At 36.6% G+C, this 18,296-nt stretch overlaps 1 protein-coding gene across 1 annotated transcript in view; it reads left to right on the plus strand.

The window, feature by feature from the left end:
- The window catches only part of LOC126185051 (uncharacterized), a 707,909-nt gene that overhangs the window by 353,946 nt on the left and 335,667 nt on the right, over nt 1–18,296 (plus strand). Inside the window, exons 41-43 of the mRNA XM_049927806.1 lie at nt 12,011–12,209; nt 12,340–12,545; nt 12,684–12,833. Of these exons, the coding sequence (XP_049783763.1) occupies nt 12,011–12,209; nt 12,340–12,545; nt 12,684–12,833 (555 nt within the window). The remainder of the gene's footprint in view (nt 1–12,010; nt 12,210–12,339; nt 12,546–12,683; nt 12,834–18,296) is intronic.

Below are 18,296 nucleotides of genomic sequence, written 5' to 3' on the forward strand. Positions count from 1 at the left end.
AGGTTTACACTTTGGCTGCACACAAAATAACTCACTACTGTTTATGAACCTTTCACTCAAACTCTTTCTTTTACTCTCCTACCAGCTTGGGCATAAAATTCTACTAATTATACCTAGATGATACCAAACACTTAGCTACTACAACTGCCATTATACTGGTTCCACAGAATTTATAAAAATTTGATTCCTTTTCTTTCAATAATCTCACACAAATCTAATTCTTTCACAATATTTTCATTTCTGTTATCACCACTTTGATTAACCATGAACTGATCAGGACAGACACGTAACAATTGATTTTCAGCTGTCACTTCGCTATTCTTATCATATTCCTTTGCTTCATCACCACAACTATCATCAAGTTTCAACACTTCATTATTTATTTCAATAAAAACATTGTACTCACCTTCTGGTTTCCTTACCATACTTTTCACATCAATAATACTAACATCATCACTACTATGGTATACTTTACTACCAGTTTCATCTATTTCTCTCTGTTTCTCACTTTCTATCGTTGTTTCTTTTTCCTGTTGCCTAAATCATTTAACATCTACTCAGCCAGAACTGAATCACAACTTTGATCTCTCCTATGTTTATTTTGTTGTGGTCTACTGCGTCACATAGCATCCCAAAATTTTTTATCAAAACTTATATAATTCAGTTGATATTCCTGGTTTTTAACCTGTTTGTTAATGGTACAGTTATTTACATTATTTGGTTTTGTGTGAAAGTTAGTGGTCCTGTTATGTTTAAATCTGTTCACCTCAAAGCTGTGGACCCTCATTGAGGGGGTCTGGAGTTTTCCGGATAGCTACCTCTATTGTCACTCCTCCAATTTGTTTTCATTCTGTTGTTACCTTCCCATCTGTTGTTCCTAGTTAAACCATTGTTTTCCCAGTTTCCCCTCTCCCATTACCACTGTACTCTCTTGTGCTATCATAATGGTGTTCATTCTGAAAATCTCTATCGACCCTCCTAGGGTTCTTCCCATGGTAATCAGAATTCCACCTCCCACTGCAATGGTTTCCATTACTAAACTGTTGCACATTTCTCTCCATTGCCCTGTCTAATTTGTCCATATATTTTAGAAACTGGTCTAAACAGTCGTCAGGTCCACGCACTACTTCCCACTGTATTCTTTCAGGTAACCTTCTTTTAAGGGCATCAATTTGTGTCATTTCATCAAAGTGTTTATCTAGATGCACCAATTTCCTAGGATGATCCCTGCAAAAGTCTTTCATTGAGTGGTTTCTGCCCCTGAAACTAGGCCCATTTAAAAATTCACTTTTTATCCTACCCTGTTCAGTCTCAGACCAAAACTTTATTAAGAAACTATTCTTAAAACCATCAAACGTTTTCCACTCATCAAAATGTTGGTTTGCCCAAGACAAAGCTTCCCCCTCAAGAAATTTTTTGACAAATTTAATCTTTATATTATCAGACATACTAGGAACAAGATTGTCAGAGCAGTGTTGTAAGAAGTCTACAGGGTGTAAATTTCACAAGGAAAACTTTTTACAGGTGAATTACTCCACACACTTCCACCATTCTTGTATCTTATTTAATTCAGCATCTAAGGAATTAACTTTTGATTCTGTATCTAGACTTAATATGTCTACCCTCTCCTCCACAGTTCTTTGAGCTGAGGTTAACCTTTCAATCTCTTTCCCTTGACTTGAGCTAACTGTGGCCATTTTATTTTCTAATATCACAAACTTATTTTCTGTAGCCTCAATCTTGGAGTTCATGCCCTTCAAACTTTCTCCTAATTGAAGTTTTAAATTTGAGATCTCTTCTTTCAGTACATCACTGTTGCTTTTCATTTTGGCCTCCAGCAATTCAGTAGTCAAGTTTAATTTCGCTTCTAGCGATTCACTGGATGCATTTATTTTCGATTCTAGGAATTCACTATTTGAATTCATTGCCATTGTTAATTTGGACTGCATTTGTCCCATTCTGGCAAAGAGTAACCTTAGCCAGTGCTGTTGATCCGGTTTTCTTTTGGTTTGTGAGTCATCTGGATCACTACTTACACCACACACGTTTCAGTCTAACATTTCTCCCACTTCCTTTTTAATTTCTTCTGATAGAGTCATTATGACACCACATGTTTAGACACAGTCTTGACGAAAAGTTTAAAACAAAGAAGAATTGTACTTATCTTTTCATGCCATGATGTCGATCACAGTCCCACCTCTGTGATAAGCCAGTACTTTATTGACTCTCACACTACTTTTTCTGGTCCAGGAAACATGTACAATGTTATTAATGTTTTATGAATTATAAAGTTTATACTATCCTGAAAACAAAGCACAATTAGTCTTGTCATACTTAACTGTAATATCGCGGACGAGCCTCCAAGTTTAACAGACTTCTTCCTAAAATTTCCACAGTCTATAAGTTGTCCTACTCCTTTGTCCACATGGTGACTTCAGGAACTACAGGAGATTCAAATTTGTAGTCCGAGGTCATTAACAAGTACGAACAGTCTGGTACTGAACTCTTATATCGATGGCTGCGTTGTTGTCTTCGTGAAGTCTGGAAGTGATTCCACTGCGAGGTTCCCATGGTTTTCTTTGTGTTTGGATGAGAGTAACTGGTTTGTAGGGGGATGTGGTATTTTGATTTTTAGAGAGCAAGCATTACATTAGTTTTGCACATCACTATTTAATTCATTTATTCACATTTAACACCTCTACTCTAATATAAAATAAGACATAGTTTTCCACCACATCTGTATCACCACCTCCTACAACCCACGCTCCAGATCAAAAGACCACCAACCACCTCTTCCAAAGATGCACCTCCTTCCCGCATGACCAAAGATAACAGCCTCTTAGTTGTTAAACTCACAGTCAAAGGCTATATTTACATAAAACATTACACGTAAAGAAATTACAGGCATACATGATTTTACATTCTGTTATTAAATACATTCCATTTATACGCAACTCCAGAAAAACTTCACATTTCTCCTTCCTTCCTTCCTTCCTGCCAGACAACATACAACCAACTCACATCCAGTTAACATCATTCCAAAGTATGTCAGTAAAGATATAGTCATACTAAGAATGAAACATAGAACAGTAAATGAAAAATAATTGACAGAAAATGAAATTTACTCAATAGCACAGTAGAACAATTATGGTAACATATATTCACATAAACAAAAATATATCTTTCTGTAGTACAGTAATTTTATGAAATTTGTTTTTTAATCACAGGGGTTAATTGTGGTAACATGTCATACACTATTTTACAGCTGGAGTTTAAAACATTTCAGATAAGATCGAAGAAAGGATAAGATCATAAATTTGAGAATATACATGGTCCAAATGACTTATTGCACATTACAGTACTCATTCTGAATAAATATTGAAATGTATAGTGATGAAAGTGCAACAAACTTGGACACAACATGTTGAAGATTCATAATCATGTGTCAAATTTATATGACCAGTGAGACAAGAAGGAGCTGTCATGATGAATGACAGAAGCAGCTTTAGCTCAGTCCATTAGCACAGTTCAGTTATTTTTTAAATGTAGCTCATTATGTTCTGAATAGAATTTTATCATTTTTAAGTTGTTTTGCAGTGATATTTAGGAACATTTTGAAATAATTGAAAGATACATATAGAACAATATTATTGTGTTTCATAAGTAATCCATAGAAAGAAACTCCATGCTCATAATAGAAAAATCTAGCTACTACTGACTGTAATGCTGCTATTAAGAAAATGCATAATATACAAAAGACTTAATCAGCCCAAGGAGACATATACTGAGATGACAAAAGTCATGGGACAGTAATGTGCACATATACAGATGGTGTAAGTATCATTTACACAAAGTATAAAAGTGCACTGCATTGGCAGAGCACTGAGATGATTCATGTGGAAAGGTTTCTGACATGATTATGGCCACACAGTGGGAATTAACAGACTTTGAACACAGAATGGTAGTTGAAGCTGGATGCATGCAACATTTCATTTTGGAAATTGTTAGGGAATTAGTCCTAGATGACTGGAAAATTGTGCTCGGGGCAGATAAGTCACAATTTCAGTTGGTAAGAGCTGATCATGATGTTAAAGTGTGGTGCAGATACCATGAATCCATGGACACAAGTTGTCAACAAGGCACTGTGCAAGCTGGTGGTGGCTCCATAAAGGTGTGGGCTCTGTTTACATGGAATAGACTGGATAATCAGGTCCAACTAAACTGATTATTGAGTAGAAATGGTAATGTTTGGCTATTTGGAGACCATTTGCAGCCATTCATGGACTTCATGTCTCCAAACAATGATATGCTGTATCATTGGGCCACAATTGTTCATGATTGGTTTGAAGAACATTCTAGACAATTCCAACAAATGATTCGGCCACCCAGATCCCATGAATCCCATTGAAGATTTATGGGACGTAATTGAGAGGCCAGTTCCTGCACAAAATCCTTTGCTGCCAACTCTTTTGCAATTGTGGGTGGCTATAGGGTGAGAATTGGCTCAATATTTCTGCAGGGAACTTACAATGACTTGCTGAGTCCATGCCACATTGATTCGCTGCACTCCAATGGGAAAAGGTGGTCTGACTTGATATTAGGGGTATCTCATGCTTTTTGTCACCTCATTGTAATGCTAATGCCATTAACACCATCTCTAGCCATGATAATGGTCTCAGTTTGGTTAGGGAGAAAGTCCACATGTTCTTTCACATATTCCATAATGAGCTAATTCCATTCATTGGTGAGTAGATCCCGTAGAGCTACCAAATTGTGGGGGTGTTGGCTGCTATGTTTGACCTGTCGTCCAAATGGTTTCAGATAATGCTATGTGATCAAGATGGGGTGATTTAGCAGGCCTATTGATGCCTAAGTGTTCACCAAACAAGGAAAAAATCCTTGCAACCCTGTGAACACAGCTGTTGTCATCTTGGAAGACAGGACTGTCCACAGCACATTCATCATAAAGCTCTAGAAGAAAGGGCAACACAAGTTTTCCAATCATGTTGAAGTAAACATACTGGCTTATGTTCATAGTGAGTGAGCCCAAATCATGACACAAAAAAACATCCCCATAAACTATCAAAACCCCCTCAGTCTGAACTAAACTCTTAACACACAGAAAGTTATACACCTTATTGGTCTGTTGGTGCACTTGATACCTCACCATAGTTTCAAAAGAAGCAAAAATGTGACTATTTGTACAACACATGCATCTAATCATCCACTGTAGTTTTTCTGTGTTGTTCAGCCCATTGACGTGTGCTGCTGTGAGAAATGTCAATTAGCGAGGTACTGAACTCCAAATGTCTGTTGCACACAGTTCCCTCTACAGTGTTTGGTTAGGCAACTGGTTTAATGGACCTGCATTCATTTATAGTAGTAATTCCTGTCAGATTTAAAACCACTGTTCTTATGCTGTGTTATGTGTCTGCAAGTGGTGCACCATTCCCTGTAGAGGCATGGGACAGCCATGTTGATATACCAGCAAATTGAGCAACTTCCTTGCCACAGCATAATGCTCTGATTCCTTACAACCAAATTAAACATACACACCATTTCACTGATCTGACTTCAAACTTTGATTATAACACCTATAGTGCCCATTCAACTACATTTTAAGCGGTACCTCCCTCAAACTAGTCACCTCCACTGGTAATATACCACTCACAAAATTCTTTCCATTTTTAGAAAATCTCCGGAATGCACTTTCTTGGAAGGCATGCAGGTTTGGGTTTTGATCTGGGAAGGAAAAATAAAATTTTCTTTGTTTCTTCTGTTGTAGACAGCTTGAAATCATTTCCTACAAATAATTATGTATTGTCATATTCAGAGATGCAGAATTGATAAATAATACAGGCTGAGGACAGTTAAAGTATTTAGATAATTAAATACCCTGATTTTCCTGCAAAAAAACAATTCATATGTATTTAGTCATGATGTAGTTAAAATACTTAATTTTCTGTATAGTGGCTGACAAAAATACCTGTTGTAGTCTTCTGTTTGAAGACTGGTTTAAGGCAGCTCTCCTTGCTAGTATATGCTGTGCATGTCTCTTCAGCTATGCATAACTACTGCAACCTACATCCATTTGAACCTGATTTCTGTATTCAATCCCACTACAATCTTCTCACCACCTCCCCCCACCAACTTCACTTCATTACCACATTGACAATTCTTTGATGCCTCAGGATGTGTACTGTCAACAGGTCCCTTCTTTTAGTCATTCTGTGCCATAAATTTCAATTCTCCCCGATTCAGTTCAGCACATTCTCATTAATTACACTGTGCATCATGATTTTTTATATTGTGTAATTTTCAGTTCCAGAGGTACTTTTTGCACTGATTTCAGATCTGTTATTAGTTTTTTTCCTATCAGTATCAAGTAAATTCATTTTTCATTTAAACTTAAGTTCCATGCAGAGAAATTTTAGTACAAGTAAGGGAAATTGTAGTTTACTAAGATAAAGTAGTTGACCGTGTTTATCATACCCATCTGGCTGGTAGGTGAGAAACTTTACCCTATTGTTTACATGTTACCAATTTGTGATGTTGTATTTATGATGTTGAATGTAATCTTGCAGGTTCTCATATTCTCATAAGTGTTTGAATAACACAAATACACAAAGACGGGGGCTTTAATAGTTTCATGACAAAGTCTCCTATGCATACTTTTGTGTAAGGCTTAGTGATCAAGAAAAAAGCTGGATACCACCCAAGTTATGCCATACAAGTGTTGAGGGTCTGAGACTGTAAAAAAATGGGAAGAGGAAATCAGTGCCTTTTGGAATTCCATTGGTTTGGAGAGAGTCACAAAATCATGTGTAGAATTATTATTTTTGTGCGGTTAATGGTGAAGGTCATAATGCAAAAGTAACATGGATATAAAACATGCTAATGTTTCTGTGGCATAATGACCAATTAAGCATAGTAAATCTCTCCCTATTTCCAGTTCCACCTGAAGATTTGCAACAAGAGAGCAGCTCAGAAAATGAATGCAATGATGATCATGATTATAAACCAGAAGAAGATTCTGCATCTGAATTATGTTGTCAAAACAAAATAAATGATTTAACTCATGACTTGAATCTGACAAAAGATGCCGCTGAATTATGTGGGCCAAGACTGAAAGCAAAAGAGAAAAGGAATTAATAAAATTCTTTAAAGATGAAGACCATATAGTTTTTGTTTGTGATATTGAAGGTTTTTTGAATTTATGAAATGTCATCTATGATCCATGTCAGTGGGGGTTATTTATAGACTTGTTAGAACATAGCCTGAAAGATGTACTTTGAGTAAATGAAAATTTTTTGGGTCAGTACCTGTTGCCTATTCAGTACCCACAAGGAGATGTATGAAAACCTCTCAAATCAGAGGTTAAATGTGTGAAATATGAAAACCATTCATGGTCAATATTCGGTATTTGAATGTAGATTGTACGCTACTTGATCAACAATCCAGCTACACAAACAATCTCTGTTTTATTTGTGAACAGAACAGCCAAACCAAAGACAAGTTTTGGAAGGTAACTAACTGTCTCAAAATAAAACCCCTCAAGATAAGTTCAGAGAATTTATTGTATTTTATGGACAATAAGTTGCACTTTTTTCTTTGAAAAATTGCCTCCAAAATTCAGACACATCTTATACTTGAAATTAATATAAAAATGTCCAGCCATAAAAATGGCCATATATTCAATGCTGCAGGAAACCTATCTCAGTATGCCAACACTCGATACAGCTAGCAACAGTAGTGCACCAATGCGACGAACATAAGTAGCAGGGATTCACAAGCTTGCTAACAGTCTCCCTCCCACCCCACCATCGCAAACCCAGAACAGTATCTACCCAATGCTGCATCATTGCAGTCTGCAGTGCCTGTTTACTTGAATTCAAAGTGATTTGTGTCATCGGTAACAGTACAATATTTTTGTTAATAGCTAGTTTTGTAATGGAAAAAAATAAAGGGTATTCATATGATGGAGGCTATAAATGAAAGTAATAGCATATGCAGAAGAACATGGAGACATACCAGCTGAGCAGCATTTCAGCCCTCCACCAACAGAAAGAAGCAATTCATGACTGGCGTGCCAGGAAAAAAGAACTGAAAAAAAAGAGGAAGACAAAATGTGAAAATAGAGGACTGAATGTAAAATGGCCAAAATTAGAAGGTAACAATTGAAATGAACTCAAGGACACCTTCAAAATGGTATTGGAATTAATACAAAAATGATTCAAATACATGCTCGTAAGCTGGTGCTACAGTGGAACTTAAAAGTCTTTAAGTGTGGAGTTGGTTTGTGCAACAGGTTTATAAAGTGTCATGGACTTAGCATGCAAAGCAAAACCAAAATAAATCAGAAAATGTCACAAAGGTATGAAGAGAAGATTATATCTTTCCATTGCTTTATTATTCAATATTTAAAGAAAACCAGTGTGGAACTAAGCCAAATAGTGAATATGGATGGAAATTCTCTGACATTTGATGTGCTGAGCAATAGAACTCTTGCCATGAAAGGTACTAAAACTGTAACTATAAAAACAAGTGGACATGAAGAAATTCACTACCCTGTTGGCGTTTCATGTTGTGATGGTGGTACTAAACTTTGTCCATTGATCATTTTCAAGCACAAAACAATGCCAAAACCTTCTGAAATGCTGCCAGGTGGTGTTGTTCATGTATATGACAAGGATCAGATGGATGAGGCTTGTATGCTGTTATGGATCAACAGAGAGTGACAGTTTATATATGGGTAGTTTAGTAGTCATTTGAAAAATTCTGTGAAAGAGAAATTGAGACAGGGAAATACAGAGCTTGCTATTATTCCAGGAGGACTTACTACACATTTGCAACCTCTTGATGTCTCTATAAATAAAACATTTAAAGTGTATTTGAGAGAGGAATGGAACAAATGTATGATGGATGAAACCCAACATGAATTCACACTGAAGGGAGCTTTAAAACAACTTACTATCAAACACATTTGTCTGTGGATAAAACAGTCATGACCAGGGTGAGAGAAGACATAAGTGTCAAATCTTTCAAGAAGTGTGGCAGATGTAACACTCTCAATGGCAGTGAGGACCATCTTATGTATGAAGAGGACAATGGTGATGACAGAGGAAGAAGAAGAAGAAGAAGAAGAAAGTTCAGATTATGATTTTCAAGGATTTTAGAGGTCACCTTTGCTTTAAAAACTAAGATTTTTTTCATGTGGCTTTGCAGTCTAGTAATAAAAATGGTAAAAATGTTATTTTAAAAAAAAACTGCATAAAAATTAAGGTACTTCTTATAGTTCATAGCATCTTATAGTCCATAAAACAAGGTAACAACAGAACAAGTTGTTCAACTGAGTAAGATACTATTACCTCCTCTTCACATCAAGCTTTGGTTAGTGAAACGATTTGCTGCAGCACTTCCTAAAGATGATGACTGGTTCCTGAGCTTGACAACAAAACTTCTGAAAGTATGTCTAGGAAACTTAAAGAAGAGATTTTTGTGGGGCCGTAGATCAGAAATTTAATGAAAGATAATTTGTTTAATAGTACCAAGAATCCAGTGAAACAAAGGGCTTGGGTCTCATTTAAAGAACTTTCTGAGCAACCAGAAACATCCAAATTATAAAACCATGGTTAAAACAATGTTGCAGAGTTTCATGAAATTAGGATGTAACATGAGTGTCAGGCTTCATTTCCTACATCAGAAATTGATTTTTTTCCATTCAAACCTTTTTGATATCGGCAAAAAATGCTTGTGACAGGACATCAAGGTGATGGAAAGAGGTACCAGGAAGGTAGATTTCAAAATGATGAGTAACTACTCTTTTACGATAAATAGAGGTGACGCTGGTGAAGGGAGACAATGAAGGAAGAGAAGTTGTGCCCCATATCAGTGATGCAGTGAAACCAGTGAAGGAAAATTAAATTGTCATTCACGTGTGGGTATTTTGTAATAATTATTAGCAGTTTTAAGGGAATTTATACCATTATTTACTGAAATGCAGTGTGTAATGATTCTATACAAGGTTACAAAAAATATTTTTAATGCAATTAAAAACATTCCCCATGAAAAAAAGTGTGATTTAATCTAAAATTTCAAATATGATATGTAGAAAAATATGTGTTACAGAAAACCAAAAACCAGATTTGAAATCAGAATACGAAATACTGTAAATCTCCTCATACAGTAATAAAACATAATTTCAAAAGTTGTAAAATGCAGCATAGTGTTTCCAGAATGAGGTTTTCACTCTGCAGCGGAGTGTGTGCTGATATGAAACTTCCTGGCAGATTAAAACAGTGTGCTGGACCGAGACTCGAACTCGGGACCTTTGTCTTTCGTGGGCAAGTGCTCTACCAACTGGCAGAAGTAAAGCTGTGAGGACAGGAAGTAAGTTGTGTTTGGGTAGCTCAAATGGTAGAGCACTTGCCCGCGAAAGTCAAAGGTCCCGAGTTTGAGTCTTGGTCCAGCACACGGTTTTAATCTGCCAGGAAGTTTCAGCATAGTGTTAATTGATCTGCCCTCATAACCTTCATCATTCTTGTGTAACATCACATTTCAAAACCTTCTGCATTCTTCTTGTCTGAATTGTTTATCATCCACATTTTAATTCTGTTCTCCATGCATTTGATATGAAAATCATATTATTTTAAACTACACTAGTTGTGTCTTTTTCACGTTTAATTTTAACCCGTGTTAATGAAAACAATCCAGAAATAAAAGTAAATGGGGTTGTTTATGGATAAATAATTTGCAAGGCATGTGTAAGGCTTTAACATATTTGATCATATAAATGGTAGAAAGATTTCAGTGCCCCATTCTGCTGTGTGCACTTAAAGTGACACTGAGATTGCTTTGCAGTAGTTTGGTATACTCAAATGGCAGAAAATTAATATAAAAAAGTTCTGTCTCTGAACATACAAAACCATTCTTGAAGTGTCACCATAATTGAATTCATCAAAAATTGAATGAAAATCATGCTTCTCTCAACCTTCACACTATGAAACATACATTGCTTGCATATGAAATAGTACAAGTTGCTCTTCCATATTACACATATAATGTAATAAGAAGACAGTCTACTATTAGTGATACAGATACTGTAGACTGCACACATCATCTACCAGCATGCTATAAAACATAAATTTGTAAGTTATGTGACTAGCTTCACTCATAACACACGATAACAAATTTACAATGGAAGTTTTAAACTTACTTAATATCACTAGATTCCTTTGGTAAATTCAGTGATAACCTAGTCAGGATTTTTGCAGTATTTCTTTGAGTTCTTTTACTGTTAGTATCAGTTGCTTGAAAACCCATGTATGATAAACTTATATATCCTATCAGTTATGAAATAAGAGAACTGCACCAAAGTTAAAGAACTCTGAATTTATATCAGTCTGACTCCCAAACAAAATTTTCACATTTTTTTTACCAGTACTGTTGTTAAATGAAAGAATAATGTTGTACCAGGCAGAGAATCACTTTCATTCCATGATAAATCAAAAGGATGTTTAGAGTATCTTCTGAAATTAGTGGCTAAATGCTAGTTTGCTCGTGAAATAATAGTATCATTGTTCTCACTGCTTTTTCAAAGTAACTGTATATGATATTTCATTCAAAATTATTGTTCATTTGAAAGAAGTTGGCAATATGAGCAGTATGACAGAAATTGCCCATTCTACAGAAGCAAAGAATTTGTCAGTTAAGTGGATGAATTGCTTACTAGAAATTATCTGTCCTTAGACAAACTACATTTTGAACCCATTTCAGGAATAAGTTCTAATACTTTTGATCACATGATGAATGATCACTAATATTGAATGCACTGTAGAGCAGTTTTGTGGTGGATGATAGTGCCATGTAAATCAGCTCATTCTAAATGCCCAGCTTGCCCTTAAAAATAGATAAGACTGTTATTATTGGCAGATATTTGCAGGAAGAGATCACCATTGCATGCATTTGATTTCACTTGAAATTAAAAATTTGTAACTTTGTTGTTATTCAGGTTTGGCACAAATGCTTCAATGAAGGCAAGTTCTGAGAAAGATGTTGAAATGGAATGCAACCTAAAACTGCCTCCACCATACTTTGAAGTTTACACTGTGTTTACAAAGCTGAACTCTACTGAAACATATTCATATGTTGATAGCACTGCAAGATATTCTACTTACAAGAAAAGATCATTGTATGGATATTCTGTATTGGTAAGAATATATTAATCACCATATTTGCAATTAAAAAAATCACAAAAAAATAAATTTTATAGCGTTACTGCTACAGAATTTACCACAGAAAGAAGGTTTACAAAATAGGTGTTTTCTTTTGCTTTAACAGCTTGACTCACAGGAAGAAGGGACAAATGGTCGTTTGCAGATACAGTGGGGAAATGGACAGATATCAGAAATTCTGAATATTTTGCAGCTGAAATACATCAATGACCTAACAGACTTGTTTTATTCACTGAAAACACCTATTTATACGGAAAAGACATTCATTGCTACAGCTCTTTTCAAACCACTGGGAAAACAGCAGAATATGAAGTATGTAAATTAGATTCAAATTAAGAGATAATTTTCTATGATCCTGTTAAGTGGGTGTAAAAATAATGGATTTATGTGTCCTCAAGAAGTGACATTATTTGTTTGATAACATTGATGAAGATATTAATTTTTCTACAGGGCAAATGTGTATTGGCCAGAAAGTAATAGAGTAGCTACTGCTGATATTGATTATGTAACAGCTTCAGATATGAAAGGAACTGTAAATTCTACTACACCATTCAAAATGCTCCCATGGGCAGCCCTCAACTTTTTGATCAAGAATGAAAGGTAAGACATGGTGATATTAACTAAGTTTCACAGGACATTGTCTTCCGTATTAGTACCCTACAAGGGTACTAATAAAGTTTTAGCTATCACTGCAAAAAATAAAGGTTTGTTATTAATTTTTTGTTTGTTTGCAGGTAAATGTCAGCACTCCTAGCAGACATTGAAATCCTCACATCACAGTACTGTATCACACTACTAGAGGGGCCAAAATCAAATGGCACAGCCCATTGATAAAATGTGGTATCATGAGGCAATTAATTTTTTGCAGCATTGGTAATATTTCAGCTGCATCAGGAAAATCTGGGTGGCTAAAGAAGTCATCTGGGTTATGTTGACACTGGGCTATGTTGACACAGATGCAACATTTCTACTGCTGCTTGATACCGAACTTTACCAACAGATTATGCCATTTTGTTTTGGTTCCTCTAGAGGCATGTTGTGGTCCTGTGGAATTGGGATTTCAGTGTGTACCAGGAATGAAGACAGGGATCTGCATCAAATAAAAAATTAATCTTATAAACATAATTTTTGAAAGTGATTATTACAACTTTATGAATACCCTTCATAAGCTTCATCAATACATAATCACTTTTGCACTTGAAAACAAATTTTGTGTCACCAAACAAGTTTCTAGATATTCTGTAGTCACTAACTTTACCAATACTATAAATGATGCTCAAATATTCACATTTTTGCTAGTTATGCAAAGAACACAGCAACTTATAGTGTGACTGGCACACATTACTGAATTTCCAAGGAGCAAATTGAATTCATTGTGCTGGCACCCATTTCTACTTTCTTCAGTGAGTAGCCAAACATATGGCATTGTGTTTTGGAAATATTTGAAACTGGACCAAAGTTATTTGTATTTATGTACTCTGTAGCATTTAAGCATCCAGTAAAAGTGAACATAATCTCTTTTAGCTTAATTATAGTTTTGTTGTTCCATCTGTTCGTCTTCTCCGAACTTAAGTCGTATATCTGTATAGTATGTTCATTATTCTCTAGTTACTGTATTGCTACAAGAGAGTTTCTCTTGTCTCATATTGGGATATGTTTGAACACTTGTTAGGAATAAATAAGTGATGTGTATTTATTGCATTCTGCTCCTGATCTAAATGTTTGCCGCATCTTCATCTATATCTACATCCATACTCTGCAAACCACTGTCAGATGTATAGCAGAGGGTGTGTCCCTCTGCATCAGTTATTAGGGCCTTTTCCCATTCCATTCACATATGAGAAGAATGAGTGTTTAAATGCCTCTGTGTGTGTGTGTGTGTGCTGTAATTAATTTAATTTTGTCCTCACAATCCCTGTGGGAGTAATATATAGGAGGCTGTAGTATAATCCTTGAATCATCATTTAAAGTTTGTTCTTAAGACTTTGTTAGTAGACTTTCTCAGGATAGTTTATATCTGTCTTCAAGAGTCTGCCATTCAGTTCTTTCAACATATATGTGACACTCTCCCATGGATCAAACAAATCTTTGGCCATTCATTCTGCTGTGCTCTGTTGGCATTCAATATCTCCTCCTACTCCTATTTGGTATGGGTCCACACACTTCAGCAATATTCTAGGATGGGTCACATGAGTGATTTGTAAGCAATTGCTTTTGTAAACTGATTGTATTTCCCTAATTTTCTACCAATAAACTGAAGTCTGCTATATGCTTTACCCACGACTGAGCCTATGTGATAATTCCTTTTCATGTCCCTGCTAAGCATTAAACCAATATTACATTCATATGATACTATGCTATTTTTGTTTTTGTTTTGAGAAGTGTATAATTTTACATTTTTTAACATTTAAAGCAAGCTGCTAATCATTGCACCACTTTGAAATCTTATCAAAGTCTGCCTGAATATTTGTACAGTTTTGTTCAGTCTGTACTTCAATGTAGATAACTGCATCATCTGCAAAAATCTGTGGTTACTATCAGTATTGTATGCAAGATTTTTAATATACAACATGAACAGCTATGGACCCAACACACTTCCTGGGGTATACCCTAAGTTTCTTCTGTATCTGTCAATGGCTCTCTATCAAAGATAATATGCTGCATCCTCCCTTCCAAGAAATTATCAGTTCAGTCACAAATTTCACCTGATGCCCCATATGGTTGTATGTATGACAATAAGCATTTGTGTGGTGCTGACTCAGCTGCTTTTTGGAAATCAAGAAATACTGCATCTACCTGACTGCCTTGATCCATGGCTTTCAGGATGTGATGTGAAAAAAGTGTGAGTTGGGTTTCTCATGATCTGTGTTTTCGAAATACATGCTGGGTGACATGGGGGAGCTCATTGTGTTTGAGATACCTCACTATGTTTGTGCTCAGAATGTGTTCTAAAATTCTACAACAAATGGATGTCAAGGGTATTGGGCAGTAGTTTTGTGGATCACTTCTGCTGCCCTAGTTTTAGACAAGTGTGACTTGTGCTTTCTTCCAGCTACTGGACATAACAACTCCATTAACACTAGTTTCTATTTCACTCATCTGCTCAGTGCTAAGAGAATTAAACATTTGAAAACAAAGTTAAGCATTTCTGCTTTTGCTTTGCTAGTCTAAATTTTATTTTATGTCTTGTCCATGAGTAACTGTGTACTAACCTTTGTACCACTAACAGCCTTCACATACAGCCACAATTTCTTTGGATTGGGGGTATTCTGCTATGGGAGTCATTGAAGACCTCAGGTATTGCTTTCTATCAATAGGCCTATGCCTTGTTTTATACCTGTTATACAGTAGTCTCTGTTTCTCTAGAAGTTCCTTTATGGTGACTGTTTACCATGGATGAAACATAAGAACTTTTAAGCATAGGTGGAAAACATTAAATGTGGCTGCAAAAGCATAGCTAAGAAACATTCCTCTGGGCATCCAGTAGCAGCATCACACTTCATGTTGCAAGCTTGTATTGATTCATTTATCTGAGAAGACCAGCAACTTACAGTTGAATGAACTGCAGGTATCACCACTCAAAACAAATGGAATTATCATGATACTTGTACAAGGTGGGTTCCTAGAGAGCTTATTGTTCACCAATCTCTAAAACCTATTCAGTAATAAAGGTGGTTTTTGGACAGGGTTTGAATCTGTGATGAAACCTGATTACATTATTATGAGCTAGAGTGCAAGCATCAGAGCCCGTAGGGGAAACACGTAGAATTGCCTGTTCATAAGAAATTCAGAATGCAACCATCAACTGGTGGGATCATGTTAATCATCTTTTCACATTTTGGAGTTCTGATGGTATGATTTTCTGTAATTTTTTGGAGGCACAACATATTATCACCACACTTTACCACCCAGGCATGATTTACGAGGTGCATTCAAGTTCTAAGACCTCCGATTTTTTTCTCCGGACTGGAAAGAGATAGAAACATGTGCATTGTTTTAAAATCAGGCCGCGTTCATTGTCAATATGTCCCAGAGATGGCAGCACCGTATGGCAGATGGAATTTTACCACCAGCGGCGAAAATGAGAACTGTTTTAAATACTTAAAATGGCGACATTTTCCTTACTTGAACAGCATGCAATCATTCGTTTTCTGAATTTGCGTGGTGTGAAACCAATTGAAATTCATCGACAGTTGAAGGAGACGTGTGGTGATGGAGTTATGGATGTGTCAAAAATGCGTTCATGAGTGCGACAGTTTAATGAAGGCAGAACATCGTGTGACAACATACCGAAACAACCTCGGGCTCGCACAAGCCGGTCTGACGACATGATCGAGAAAGTGGAGAGAATTGTTTTGGGAGATCGCCGAATGACTGTTGAACAGATCACCTCCAGAGTTGGCATTTCTGTGGGTTCTGTGCACACAATCCTGCATGACGACCTGAAAATGCGAAAAGTGTCATCCAGGTGGGTGCCACGAATGCTGACAGACGACCACATGGCTGCCCGTGTGGCATGTTGCCAAGCAATGTTGATGCCCAACAACAGCATGAATGGGACTTTCTTTTCATCGGTTGTGACAGTGGATGAGACGTGGATCCCATTTTTCAATCCAAAAACAAAGCGCCAGTCAGCTAAATGGAAGCACACAGATTCACCGCCACCAAAAAAATTTCGGGTAACCACCAGTACTGAAAAAATTATGGTGTCCATGTTCTGAGACAGCGAGGACATAATCCTAACCCATTGCGTTCCAAAGGGCACTATGGTAACAGGTGCATCCTATGAAAATGTTTTGAAGAACAAATTCCTTCCTGCACTGCAACAAAAACGTCCGGGAAGGGCCGCGCGTGTGCTGTTTCACCAAGACAACGCACCCACACATCGAGCTAACGTTACACAACAGTTTCTTCGTGATAACAGCTTTGAAGTGATTCCTCATGCTCCCTACTCACCTGACCTGGCTCCTAGTGACTTTTGGCTTTTTCCAACAATGAAAGACACTCTCCATGGCCGCACATTCACCAGCCGTGCTGCTATTGCCTCAGCGATTTTCCAGAGGTCAAAACAGACTCCTAAAGAAGCCTTCGCCGCTGCCGTGGAATCATGGTGTCAGTGTTGTGAAAAATGTGTATGTCTGCTGGGCGATTACATCAAGAAGTAACGCCAGTTTCATCGATTTTGGGTGAGTAGTTAATTAGAAAAAAAAGTTGGAGGCCTTAGAACTTGAATGCACCTCGTAGAACAAAGTCAAGCACCAATCCTGATTTACTCTGTTGTTCATACACATTTCTTTATTCCAATATGGTACATTCTATGGAAACAAAAGGCACTATCTCCAAATAATAGATACTCCTTCTTTAATAGAAAATTCAAGCTCCTGATTATCCATTAACATTATCTCCTGCAGGGATTGGAGAAAAATATTTAAACACCATGAACACAACACATTACCATGCCTAACACACTATAGGAAAACCATTGACACTCAAAATGGCTTCCAGTTGCCTTGGGATGGATATATACAGATCCTGTATGATTTTTAAGGGAAATTTGTTCCATTATTCCTGCAAAATAGTGTCATGTTCAGATAATGATGATGGAGGTGGATAGTAATCTCACAGCCTTCTCTCCAAAATAGACTATAAATTACCAATAATATTGAGATCTGGTGATTTTTGTGGCTTGATTAGATGCAACAGTTCATCATGGCCCTCAGATAACCAGTCCTGGCCATTGTGAGATGTGTGAACAGGAGCCCTGTCATCTTACATTACAGCATCACCTTCACATTATCCTTGGCATTTCTGTGACCTTTCATAGCACCCATGGGGTCCTCAGAATGCTATGATATAGCTGCCCAAATCATCACAGAAAGTGCAACAAGCTTGCTTTTGTGATGCAAACTTGCCCAGAAGGTGGAAACAGTGAAACAAGGAAATGTAGGCTGTTTCAGAAAATTTCAAGTATGAAGTTTTATCAGATTATTAAGTTTCCTACTCATCATCTTCAGGCTGACAATGAAAAGTAGGAAACTTGTCAAAATACTGACACAGAACAAT

Source organism: Schistocerca cancellata, chromosome 4, assembly GCF_023864275.1.
Source record: "Schistocerca cancellata isolate TAMUIC-IGC-003103 chromosome 4, iqSchCanc2.1, whole genome shotgun sequence".
In the NCBI taxonomy this organism is placed as follows: Eukaryota; Metazoa; Arthropoda; class Insecta; order Orthoptera; family Acrididae; genus Schistocerca; species Schistocerca cancellata.